Source organism: Amphiprion ocellaris, chromosome 12 (genome assembly GCF_022539595.1).
Source record: "Amphiprion ocellaris isolate individual 3 ecotype Okinawa chromosome 12, ASM2253959v1, whole genome shotgun sequence".
Classification (NCBI taxonomy): domain Eukaryota; kingdom Metazoa; phylum Chordata; class Actinopteri; family Pomacentridae; genus Amphiprion; species Amphiprion ocellaris.
Genome location: NC_072777.1, coordinates 27009197 through 27022803, shown reverse-complemented (window position 1 = coordinate 27022803; position 13607 = coordinate 27009197). Strand labels below are relative to the sequence as shown.

The following is a 13607-nucleotide window of genomic DNA, read 5'->3' as shown; positions in this document are numbered from 1 at the left end:
CTTTGACATGAAAGTTCTTTTTTGCAAATTCCTGTTAAAAAAAGCTAAATTAAATTGACCATGATTCAGTGTTGAAGAGCAATAAAATGGGAAAACTTCCAAGAAGTGCTCATACTTTTTATAGGCACTGTATTTAACTCATGATGTGTGTTTTAGCATATAAAAAACACCATATGGACATGAGAAAAAGGTTGAAGAACTCTTTAGAGAAACTTATTTTTTCTATTGCTATTGATGAAGTGTCTATGTCTGGTATGTGTTGGTATCCTTTTATCGACCAGGCCTCGGTCATACCAGGGTGAAGTAGGTAAACGTAAAGGAACAGTCTAAAGAAGGCAGCGGGTAAGAAAGAGCAAAGAGAGTACGAGTGAGAATCCACACCACGACTCTACATTCCTGCCTGATTGAATTTCCCTCTGCTCGCTGCTCAGGCTTTCCTCTGTTAACGGCGGAGTGCGTGTGACACAGCCAGGCATCTCTGCAGAGTCATGCTTCCAGAAAAAGGCCAACTCTTGCAGCAACGTCCTCACCGCAAGGGCCCACCGCTGATAGAAGTGTTGGGGGGGATTAGAGGGTTCGCAGTGAGGACGACCACTAACCTTTTGTATTTATTCAGCTGGGAGAGCAGCAGAGAAGTGGTTTGGTGGATGATGTTTGTTGTTAAAACGTTTTACACTTCTGTCCATGTGCAGGTTTGTTTGCGCTCAGCTTCCCAACCCGGTTCTGGAGAGCATCAGTGTGATCGACACTCCAGGAATTCTGTCCGGAGAGAAACAGCGAATCAGTCGAGGTACGACAGACTCCATTACATCCCTGTGTTTATGTGTGATGAGCGATTGTGTGCCTGTGTGAGGACTCATTCAGCTGCAGCCTCCAGCCTCCCCCCTCTACACTGAACTCTGAACTACAAAGTCAGCGTTTCCTTTGGACATTTGTGTGGCGTTTATTTTAGCTTTTGCTATCAGGAGGATTATGCTTCTTTCATTTCAAAGAACAGGAAGCAGTGACAGAAAGATGAGCTTTGGTTGTGCTCTTTCACCCACTCATGCACAAACACAACTTGACTTTAACAGTTTTCACTCTTTGTGTTAAAGTTGAACATGGAAAATGCTCCTTATGCCAACAACCAGAGCTACAGATAAAGGAAACATTCCATGAAGTGCCTATAAAGGAAGTTTTCCCCTTTTGTTGCTTTCACCATTGAATCATGATCAATTCTGATAGGTTTTTTTTTGGATCAGAATTTCCAAAAATGACTCTTTCATGTCAAATTGAAAACAGATTTCTACAAAGTAATGTCATTTAATTAAATTTATAAAACTTTAACTAGTGAGTACATAAGTATTCACCCTCTTCAGGTCAGTATTTAGTAGATGCACCTTTGGCTGCCTCAGTCAGCCTTGCACATCTGGAAGCGAGAATTTTATCCCATTCTTCTTTGTAAAGCTGCTCAACCTCCGTCAGATTAAACAGGGATAATGAGTGAACAACCCTTTTCAAGTCAAGCTACAAATTCTCAGTTGAATTGAGGTCTGGACTCGGCCTCCAGAACATTCACCTTATTGTCTCTAAACCAGTCCTGAGCAGCTTTGACTGTTTGCTTCGGCTCATTGTCTTGCTGGTAAACAAATGTTCTCCCAAGTCTCAGTTCTCTTCAGACTACGTCAGGTTGTCCTCAAGCATTTCTCTACACTTTGCTGCATTCATCCATTTCGTAATGATGGATTTAATTGTACTCCAAGGGTTATTTATGTGGGAAATATTCTTGTATCCATTTACTGACTTCTCCAACTGGCTGCACATGTGTTGATTTAGGTGAGTCACATTTTATGTTTTCGATTTTTAATTAATTTACATTCCTTGCTGAAATCTAGCAGAAATCTGTTTTCACTTTGATGTGAAAGTCTTTTTTGTGAGTTACTGTCAGAAAAGAAGAATTATATCAACTATGATTCAGTATTGAAAAGCAATTAAAGGGGGACTTCCAAGGGTGGTGAACACTTTTTTTAAAAGTTGGATCAGTTTTCACTCTGAATTAAAGTTAAATCATGGAAAACGCATATAATGAAAACAAACCGAGAGCTGCAGATGTAAGAGGACTTACATATATGGGGTGTGTCAGTAGCTGAGTGGTTGCAGAGTAGCTGTAACTGCATCATCCTTCGCTTTGTGTTTCCTGTCTGCCTCTTCACTGCTTACTGTCCAATAAAGGCAAAAATGTTCCACTTACCGAGGAAAAAACAAGAAGTAGTTACACATGTTTTAGATTTAGCTCTGAAAGAAAATCCAGCATTTGTGGGGACGACCACTTTCAGAGTAGAACCATAAAACTGGTCAAAAACCATTAAATTTTCCTGTTTCATCCTGTTTTGAGTTTTGCATTGGTCAGGCCACGACATGCTTTCACAGCCTGATTGGCTGTAATGACAAAAACAAACTAAATTCCTAATTTATAGCAGCTCTATTTATATCATCCACAGATTTCAGACAGCCTCAGCTTGTTGGAGACTAGAGTGTTTTATAAGGTGATGATGGCAAATAGGGATACAAATTTTACACCAATTTATTTACCGATTGTCAGCAATGAATCAATTCAGTCAAGTCAGTCACTGTTTTTTTATATAGCAAATTAAAACAGCAACTGCTGCAACAAACTGCTTTCCAGTAAAATAAGATCATGACTGGCATTATAATTTAATCTCATCAACATGAATAATGGGGTTTAGACCCTCTAGTGTTATTTCTGATGTAATTTTACCTGATTAGTGCACAGATGAGTGATTATAACCCACCAGAAATGATGTAATATACTACTTTACCTTACTAAAATACATATAAAGGCTAACACCATGCAGCACTATGAATTATGAAGATGAACCAGACTAAACTGGAGCTAAAGTTTGCACCCTACAAAAATAAACACAAAAGTCCAACAAATCCAATGATTGCCTGGATCCTATTGAGTAAGCTTTGTTTTTTGTTTTTTTTTAGTGTATTTATTATTATTTTTTAAATTATAGATATTTTTTGTATTTTATGTTTTGTTTGTATCCGTAGTTGAAATTAGTGAAAACAGGGAATGTTTAACCATATGCTAATTGCTGAGTATTTTTAATTTATTACTGACACTTTTTTTTGCTGTAAAATCAGCTCAGTTACATTGAAAATTTGAAGAACAGCTACAGTAGTGAAGATCCTAGCCTAGCATTGTTAGCATGAGCCTCAGGTAGCTAGCTAAGCCAGACAATCTTTGTATAATTAAATGCTGTAGAAATCAACGCGGCTACCACAATGTGCTAGTTTTATGGACCTTTAGAGGTAACTGTTAAATCTCATTTAACAGTTAGAGGCTCCACCTGGTGGAACAACAAGGTACTGCATTTTCTGACATGCATGTTCCTCTACAGTCTTCTGCCCCGTTCATTAATATATTTTTAATCAATAAAAATGTTAATCGCAATTAAGTAATTAGATTAATCACTGACATCCCAAGTAGTTAAGATACCCTGATGCTTTAGTTCATGACTGCACAAGAGGGGGGACTACTAATGTTGCAATTTTTATTAAACACTAGAAATACTAGTTGTTACAACACATTGGTAAAATTTTATTAAGGTACATCACCCCAGCACTGGCTAACTGTTGTATCTAAGATGTTATCTCTCCCTGTGAATGATGTGATCCAGCAAGGTGCAAAGTAGGACAGATGATATCTTCTAAATAAACCGCAGTTTGTCTGGTTTGGGCTTTGATGTGGATTATGAAAGTAAGATTGAATAAACTAGAATAAACTAGTACATACCCACTGAAATGGAGCAATGTGTAACCACATTCATCACAGGCATGTGGATGTTAACTTTTAAGCTTCTATTAATGAGTTGTCACCTTTTGTAGGATGATGCAATGTTCATAGGAGTCCCACTTGAAGTATGTGATAAACAGTTTCAAATGGCTTGTAAATCCTAAATGCAATATATATTTCTGTCAAATTTGAACTCTATTGTTCTGCTTAATTTTGACAGTCTGAGTTCTTTCTTACTGTTAGATTAATTTAAATTCCAGTTTAAGAGGGAAAGCAGTTGTCAGAACCAGCCCTAATGTTGTTTTGCCATAATACTTGCACAGAAATCACATTAGTAAGTTGTTCTTTGCTTATGCACTGCTGCTTATCTCTTGCCACTGATTCCAGCTGATTCAAACTATTAAGAATTAAGGATGAAGTATAAAATAATCACACATTCATTCAAGTAGTTGTGCACAGATCGCAGCCACGATGAGAACTAAACTGCAGAGATGACAGGGTGAAGAGAAGTTTACAGGAATCCTCCTCAGCTTTCCCACAGGTTGATCACTGTCTAGCATGGCTGGCATTCCTAAAGCTAAACACTGGCATCACTATACCAACCGCTAGCATTAACAAAAGAGCCGAGTACTAACTAAAGACGCTCATAATTTACTCTTAAATGCATTTAACCTCTTTGAATTTTAGCCTTTGCTGGATTCTTGCTTTGTTTCTTCATTCTCACAGATTATTTTTGCACTACTTTCATGTTTAATGTCAAGTAAAACCATTTTTGTTATTGACTGTCCTCATAGTGAATCACTGATTGCATCAATCACAGTAGTGGTTGATGGTTGATGCATACAGTAACAGCAGATCCTGATCCAGTAAAACTATATCTGCAGTCAGATTGTAGAATTTATCTGCACTCCAAACAGGTTATTAGATTTTGTGATAGTTTGTGTTCATTATGTGATGGATAATGGGCATTATTAAGTAGAATCTAAATTATTATTTCTCATAACAGCGTTTTTTCCTGCCTCAATTATTATTTCCCAACTTTTCATGCATGAGTAGTATCATGAAATTCAAAGTGCTGACATAACAAAATGTAGAAATATGCAGCTTTCAAGGAACAAGACCAAGTGCTGGTCACTGAGTTCAGTGCATTACTTCATAGTTGCGTTGCGTCTACTGGGATCTGGGTTTTCTTGCCTGTTATGACAGCACTGCTGTTGGGAAACAGCTGAGAATGATTGGCTTCTGAGCACCAACAGTAAAGATTAACGATATTTAACTAGTTAACACATGTAGGAGTTGTCCACACTGTGACCATCAGATTGTTAATAAAACTAAGTGTAACGTAACCAAACGTTAATATAATTTGCTGCGGATCACATGGACAAAGAAAAGGCCTTCTGGAGAAAGTTCTGAGGTCAGATGGAACAAAAACTGAGCTTTTTGGCCACAGTGAGCAGAAGTATGTTTGTAGAAGAGAAGGTCAGGCTTTTAATCCCAAGAACACCAAACCTACTATCAAGCACGGTGGTGGAAGTATTATGCTCTGGGGCTGTTTCGCTTATAACCTCCGCGTTCTTCAGGAAAACCTAAAATCATCAGCCAGAAGGTTGATCTTGGACACAGTTGGATGTTTCAACTAGACAATGAGTCCAAAAACAAATCAAAAGTGGTAAAGAACTGGTTAAATCAGGCTAGAATGAAGGTTTTAGACTGGTCTTCCCAAAGTCCTGACTTAAACTCATCAAGAACCAGTGGATTGTGATGAAGAAATAAGTCTGAGTTAGAAAGACAACAAATTTAGTTGAACTGCACCAATTCTGTCCAGAGGAGTCAAAGATAAACCAGAAGCTTCTGGACGGAAACCAAAAGACCTTGTTGAGGTGAAAATGGCCAAAAGGCATTTAAGTTAAGATTATTCCAAGTTTAAACTGAAACAGAGCAACATCAGATCTGTTTTACTGCCTGTTTGAACGTGTTGTCAGACCAAATAAAATCAGCACAGTGAGGCGAGACTGTGCTTTTGTCTGCTGGATGTAGAAAAACAATAATACAGGCTAAACTTAACCTCTGCTGAGCACAGCTGTGTTTTCTCTGAGTGTGTGGTGAAAGTTTAGTTTGTGTGTTCATTTTCTTTCCATCTTATTCCATTCATTTGTTTACTGCCTGTCATATACATGTTTATGTGTTTCATTTGTATGTCTGATTTATGTCTGTTGTTTTTCATTCTTCATTTTTCTTCCACCCTGTTGCATTGTGTTATCATTGTTTGTTTTTATTTGTGTGTGTCCAGATGAGGAGTCAGGCTATAGCTGCCTACATAGATGTCCTTATGGAGGTATTGTAGATCTGGGCATCAACCTGCAGCTGCAAAAAGTCTAAAAAATACAATGATACCTTGATTTTGAGGAAATTTATAGGCTGTTAGCACAGACTGTATATAAAAGATGGACGTAGAAGACAATTCAGAAGTAACTTAAACCTGCTTTCTTTGTCATCCAGCAGCAGATTATGTGGATATCTATAAATAAATCACCCAAATTCTCACTTGATTTGTTACCTCGGTATTCTTCCTAATGAGTTAATGGTCTCAATCATTAGTTTCAAGTCTCCTTCAATACAATATAGTGTCTGTTATGTAAATTATGGTCCCATTTAGAGGACAATAGATGATAAAGCTGAGAATATTTTACTATATTTCGCAACCCTCGTTTGTTGCATGACAACCGATCTTAGTTTCAAAAAACCTAAGACGCCGATGGACAAATTCCAAACTTGAGGTGTCATAATAGAAGACTCCAAACCAGTTGGTGATTTTATTGTGGCTACATCCATCTTCTTTATACAGTCTATGGTTGTTCCGTGTTCTTCGCCTGCCTTGTCACATGGCTTTTGGAAAAATCTGCATTTGCTGTAAATTCATTTTGTTAGCTCCTGGTAGTCAGTTCATCACGGTGCTGTCGAGGAAACTGACATCCTGAGCCTGTTTCATTGAGGTTTTTTTTCCATTTTCTCTGTTTGATAATGTAGGTTTTAATGTTTTTGCCCAACTGTCCAACACTGACATAACAGGATATTCCAACGATTACTTACCAGCTGATTTAATGCAATTTTGGTCACCATCAGATTTGATTGTCAGAGAGCATTTAAAGAGATTTCTGGATTATTTAAATATCTTATTTTCTCCATTAATGTGTCTATTTGTGTCTCCAAATGTCATGCTATCTTAGTAGTCTTCACCTCAGTTGTAGAGAATGAGGCAACAGAGTGATGGATTAGCTTAAGTTCTGTTCAGTTTTTCCTAAGAATGCTGATTTTTACACTCTTAGGAACAGTTTAAAACTTTCAGTCTGCCTGAAAGGAAACACAGAATTTGGCAGCCTAGAACAGACATTTTGGTAACTGCATTAGAGATCTCCATCCTGGAAACTTGCTTCCTGTGCAGATCACCAACATATTATCTGGTTTATTTTTATGCATGAGACTGACCTTCACTGAGGATGCAGGCAGAAACACAGCAGGACGTCCTGAAAGACAACATCTCTCTGTAAACTGGTGATGTTCCTGTACTCACTGCTTCACTGCTGGATAACTGTTGCTGCAAAGATTCTGTTCATGAATCTCCTAAATGGCCCAAAAAGTGTCCAAAACAACCTGAAACTTTCCCAAAATGATTCTAAATTTGTCCGAGGTGACTTGAAATCTGTTCAAAAAGGTCTCAGATGATTCTACAGGTGTTCAAACTGACTAGAAATTTGTTCAAAATTACAACATATTTTGAGATTGGAACCTGTTCAAGGCAGACTTAGAAAATCTCCATGTTTCCGTGGATGAGAGGAATCCAGCTGTGGAACTACAACTAATGAACCTGGAGCTCTAATAAACATCCTGGAGATGATTTTTCACTTCCAAAATCAACTGGAAGAAATAACTGAAACACTTAGCTCTACATACACTTAAGAAAAGAAAATGCGACAAGAAAAATGTGTGTTCTAGGCTGCTAATTTCTGTGTTTCCTTGTAGGAGGACTGAAATTTTAAAATGATTCATGTAAATGCCGGGTTTCTTTGGAAAAATGTGGGGATTGCAGGCTAAACACTGTAGAAAAGTGCAAAGTTTGTATGACATTTACAGCCACAATAAACACAAAAATTACACAGAAGGTAGAAATAAAGCAGAATTCTCTTTAAATCTAGTTTCATCCTTCAGCCAAAATATCAACTTCGTACATAAACTGACTGCAGAATTCACTGTGTGTATTTAAGAGCTTCTTACTTCCCTCCAGCACCAGTGTGTCAGTTTTATGGACTGTGAAATAGTGAGATTCATTCTGGCGTGGCTCAGTGTTAGGAACTTGATAGTAGAGCTCATAAAGCAAGTGTTGTTCTTCTCTTCAGCATGTGACAAGTGCACCGAGTGAAGAATAATCTACAGCTCAGAGTATCAAGGTATCTGGTTCTTTGTTGAGCTGCAGTTTGTCCTCTTTGTCCTCTCAGCTCTGTTTCTACAGGACCTAAAGACTAAGCTACAGAACTGTTTCAGTACATTTACATTTACATACTTATTGCTGCTACTGCTGAGGTTTTGCTCACATCCCAGTGAGGAATTACTGCAAACTCAACATGCAAGATGGTCAGTTTTTGATGCATTTCATGAGCATTTCCATTCATGTTAGGAGGTTCTGTTAAAGTTTTCTGGAAACTATTCCTGTACCGGGAGGAGCAATGGTGCAGCAAGTGTGTAAAAAAGGGGGATTTTTTTGTCATAGCTATGTATGTAATAAAGCTACTAAAGAAAATGTTAAATGAAATCGTACCGATTCTTCAACCAGTCGCTTGAAAATAAAAAAAAATCTGTTATTGGTAGATAAACTAACTAGTAGTTAAGTCTAGTATTTGCATCAACCTGTTTTTTTCTATTGAAATTATATGAACAGACTCAGTTTTGTGAGGTTCTGATAATAAATCAACTTGTTACCCAACACAAGACCTACATAGGGGAGAACAGAGACAAGGTAGCTGCTGTTTTCAGCAAATATCAGTTATTTTCTTGATTAATTGATTTGTTGTTTGGTCTATAGAAAGTCTGAAATTGGTGCAAACTGTCAGAGTTTCCCAAAGCCCTTGTTTTGTTCACAAACCAGAAATATTCAGTTTACGATCACTGAAGTAGAAACAAACCAGAAAATATTCACATATAAGAAGCTGCAATAAGGGAATTTTTAGAGTTTTTATCTAAAGAAACCCCACTTAAATGGATTAATCGACTTATCATAACAGTTGTAGATTAATTTAATAGTCGACAACTAATCTATTAGTGTTTGCAGTTGTAATTTTTAGATGATCTGACATGTTGGTTGTTGAGCTGCAATATACAAAATGTTGTTTGCAGAGTTTACACTCCACTTTTTGTGCATCTGTTTGAAGAAGGTGCAGAAACACCAACTCTGACATGAAGTCTGTTAGTTTGGAGTCGAGTAAATGTCCAGTAAATGCAAAATAAATTAGATTTAGCAGTTTAAATTAGGGTGTGAAAACGTTGAGATGTTCATAGGTAGTTTGTTCCTCCTACTGCCAAAAATAATGGCATAATCCTGGAAAACTGACATATTTATGTGTCAAATCAGGTATAGATCTATATCGAGAGCAAACACATGCAAAACCTGTAGATCCAGTTTGACGGTTTTCTACAAACATAGTGTCAAAAGAATCCAATATATTTAAAAAATCCTGACTTAACATGAAGCTGCTTCCTACTACCAACTGACAAACTGCCTCCTGGTTGTTCTCTGTGAATTATAATGACTACTTTAACTCTTTTACCTTTGTCTCTGTCCTACAGTGTCAGTTGGAGACTGTAGCAGCTCACTAATCCTTCATTCTAGTCTTTGTTCTTTGTTCTCCTCTAATATCCAATTTAATTCCTTCAGGTAAGCCTCGTCCTTGAGAAAGTCAAAGGAGTCGATGGTGAATGTATGGATCCATTCATGCATCATTACTCGATTCTTATGCAAAACGCCATGGCTACGTTGCATTTTTCTAGCATGAACTGCTTTTTTATGATGCTAAGGAAGTAAAATAAACTGGATTACATAGTTTTCATAGGGTTATCCTTCATTATTTAGCTTTAAAAGCCACTTTGGCAGCAGCGTCTGAATCAGTAAACACACATTCTTTTCTCTCAGCATGTCGCAATATGGGCGTAAATTCTTGTTGCCTCCTCTTTGACCTGCAGTCACTGTAATGGGAATATTGCAGTGGAGGTTCCCACTTGTCGGATTATAGATAATGTTCATGAAAACCAGCAGCATGAATCTTTAATTTCACTCCAAATGAACGTTATTCTGACGCTGGTATGAGACAGGAGGAGAGAACTGGGAGATAAAGGGATGCAGAATTATTGTCTTACTTTCTGTTTTTTGCTCACTTTATCTAAAAACCTTCTACTGACCTTTAATTTCACAATGCACCCTCCTCTTCCTCCTCTTCCTCCTCCCAGGCTATGACTTTGCAGCCGTCCTCGAGTGGTTTGCAGAGCGAGTGGACCGGATCATTTTGCTGTTTGACGCTCACAAACTGGACATTTCTGATGAGTTCTCAGAGGTGATAAAGGCCCTGAAGAACCACGAAGACAAGATCAGGTTTCTAGTTTATTCATCTTAATAGATAATTCATATTTATTCATACTAATGAGTGGATGTAGCTATAAAATCAATACTGTTTTTGCTCCGTCTGCAGAGTGGTGCTGAACAAGGCCGACCAGATTGAGACTCAGCAGCTGATGAGAGTCTATGGGGCCCTGATGTGGTCTTTGGGGAAAATAGTCAACACCCCTGAGGTATTTTAACTACAGAAACAGATGGGCATTTGTATAGACATTTCTCCTTTTAAAACTTTTGTTTGCCAAGAAAAACTGAGTTTCAGATCCATAATTTTGTACAATCTGATGACTTTTTAATGCTTGTGAATCACAAGAAAATCAGCATTTCGGACAAAGAGTTGAGAATATTCCAGGAAAAAAGAGTTTATCTTAAATTTTCGCTAAAATGAATATCTAAATAAAATAAGTAACTCCAAATCTACATCATTATTTTGCTCACACATAAAACACTTGTGTCCAAAATTTTATGGGAAAGTATTTCGTTTTTGGTCCAACCTTTTGCTTGTTTCTCGTCATTTCCAGGTGATTCGTGTCTACATCGGTTCGTTCTGGTCTCATCCTCTGCTGATCCCCGACAACAGGAAGCTGTTTGAAGCAGAGGAGCAGGATTTATTCAAGGACATTCAGTCTTTACCGAGAAACGCAGCGCTGAGAAAACTCAACGATCTGATCAAAAGAGCGAGATTAGCCAAGGTAAAGACGACAACTGATTCCGTTTATCAGGAAACTTTAAATGTACATCTGATGAATAAATCTCTTACTGTTGAAGTTATGAGCTTAAGGTGTTAAACTACAATAATCAGTCTTGCTGACATGTTTTTGAACTGTCAGTATTGTATTTAAATCACATGAAAATGTAATTATTTTGCATTTTTTTCTGTTATTTTTACAGTTTTTAGTTTTTGAATGACAAAGTATTCCTCCATATTTTTTCTGGACCTCTTGCTGCTAGTTTTTTTTTTTAACTGATTTTTTTTTTTTTTTTTTTTTTTTACACTGTCCCTCCCTAAGTGAATTATTTCCTGTGCAGACTGTACAGAGGGAGAACACGTGCAAACACTCAAACACTGATTAATCTGAGTGTTGACAACAGCTTTCCTGGTTGATAACTGATTGTGTGTGTGTGCATGTGTTGAGTTTCAAGGACTTTAGGTGAACACTGGGAAACACACACTTACCACCACAGCAACACAACAAACATAGGTTTTCTCGTGACTTTTATAATAGTTGAGTTGGATATTAAAAACAAATGTCAGCAAAGGAGATCTGACAGATTTAGTGGTTAATTATTCTGGTTAAAGCAGTGTTTAGTACCAACAGACCGAATAGCACAGTATAATGCTTATGATGTTACAGTTTAACCATTTGTGAACAGTAATGCAATAGTAAAAGGTGGACAACACAACAGGAAGAAGAACATAAAGAAACCACAAATCTAAGTGGTATGTGATTAATCTTTGTTTTTGGTGAGATGACTATGCTCAGTATACTCCAAATAACTTTTTTGCAGCCACTTTTGCGACCACTTTTTAGTCATTTTGGAGACGTTTTGATTATTTTGGACAGGTTTACAGTAAACACTACTAGACGGTTGTGCACAAGGAAGCCTCTAGTCTCCATCAGTTACTGCAGCTCAGACAGCTGACAGAGTGAGATAAAGACATTCTAATGTCAGATTTTATCTACACGGACTATCAAAAGTCAAAATATTGCCATCAGTTATAAAGTTGTGAAAAGCCAAAATTATGATTGTGCCTAATACTTGATGAACTGAGCTATCATATTAGTTTGGGAGTGAAAGTTATGTAAATGACATCCTCATGTACCAGATGTTGCATTGTGGTGTAATCTGGAATAGCAGAACAGCCAGTGTTTGACATGTTGAAAAGGAAAGATATTTGTATTGGTACAAGTATATCTCAAACTTTTTATAGAGAAGAATTTGCAGCGTAAACAGACGCACAAGCTGCTCAGCTCCAAGTCTTGACTAAACATAAAATACTACCACTAAGCCAAGAGGAGGCCAAGTCAAACAGAAATAACTCGTAAGACCTGCTTGAAGTCTGATAACTAAAAGCAAACAATTTACTCTTTGTTTACAGGTTCATGCTTACATCATCAGCTCCCTGAAGAAGGAGATGCCTTCAGTGTTCGGGAAGGAGAACAAGAAGAAAGAGCTGATCGGCAGTCTGGGAGATATCTACAAACGCATTGAAAGAGAACATCAGATATCCCCTGGAGATTTCCCGAATCTGAAGAAGATGCAGGTAAACAAGAAAGAGCCAACAGTGTTTGGATTTACACATTAGGTTTACAGTCATGAACAAAAGCTTCCATACACTAGTAAAGACCTTGTATATCATGTCAGTATGAGGTTCCAATGAGTCCTATAACCCAGAATTTACTTGATGGAATCACTGAAACACAGGAATCTTTGCAACAAAACAAAAAAAATCATACATTTTGGTTCTTTTGTAGATTTATTAAATGTCTTCTGGAAATGACAAAATCTCCTGGGTCAAAAATATACATACAGCAACTTGAATCCCAAGTCTTTAACCCCAAGAAAACCAAATCTACCATCAAGCATGGTGGTGGCAGTATTATGCTCTGGGGCTGTTTTGCTGCCAGTGGAACTAGAGCTTTACACAAGGCAAGTGGAATAATTGACTAGAGAAGGAGGATTACCTCCACATTCTTTCGGAACACGTAAAATCATCAGCAGAAGGTTGATCTTGGACACAGTTGGACGTTTCAACAAGATGAGTCCAAATACACATCAAAAGTGGTAAAGAAATGGTTAAATCTGGCTAGAATGAAGGTTTTAGACTGGTCTACCCAAAGTCCTGACTCAAACCCCATCGATAACCTGTGGACTCTGAGGAAGAAACAAATCTGAGTAGGAAAGACAACAAATTTAGTTGAACTGCACCAATTCTGTCCAGATGAGTCGAAGATAAATCCGACAAGCTTGTGGAAACCAAAAGAACCCCAATGAGGTGAAAATGACCAAAATGACACTTAACCAAATATTAGAAATGCTGTATACATATTTTTGACCCAGAAGATTTTGTCATATTTCCAACAGACCAGTTTTAAACCTATGAAAGAACCAAATTACGTGACTGTTTTTTGTCACAAAGATTCA

General features: G+C 37.5%; 1 protein-coding gene across 2 annotated transcripts in view; it reads left to right on the top strand.

Moving 5' to 3' along the window:
- The window catches only part of ehd3 (EH-domain containing 3), a 28312-nt gene that overhangs the window by 10169 nt on the left and 4536 nt on the right, over positions 1 to 13607 (top strand). For both annotated transcript variants that reach the window (XM_023285021.3, XM_055015754.1), the window contains exons 4-8: positions 693 to 790; positions 10298 to 10439; positions 10537 to 10636; positions 10982 to 11152; positions 12562 to 12726. In XM_023285021.3, the coding sequence (XP_023140789.1) occupies positions 693 to 790; positions 10298 to 10439; positions 10537 to 10636; positions 10982 to 11152; positions 12562 to 12726 (676 nt within the window). The remainder of the gene's footprint in view (positions 1 to 692; positions 791 to 10297; positions 10440 to 10536; positions 10637 to 10981; positions 11153 to 12561; positions 12727 to 13607) is intronic.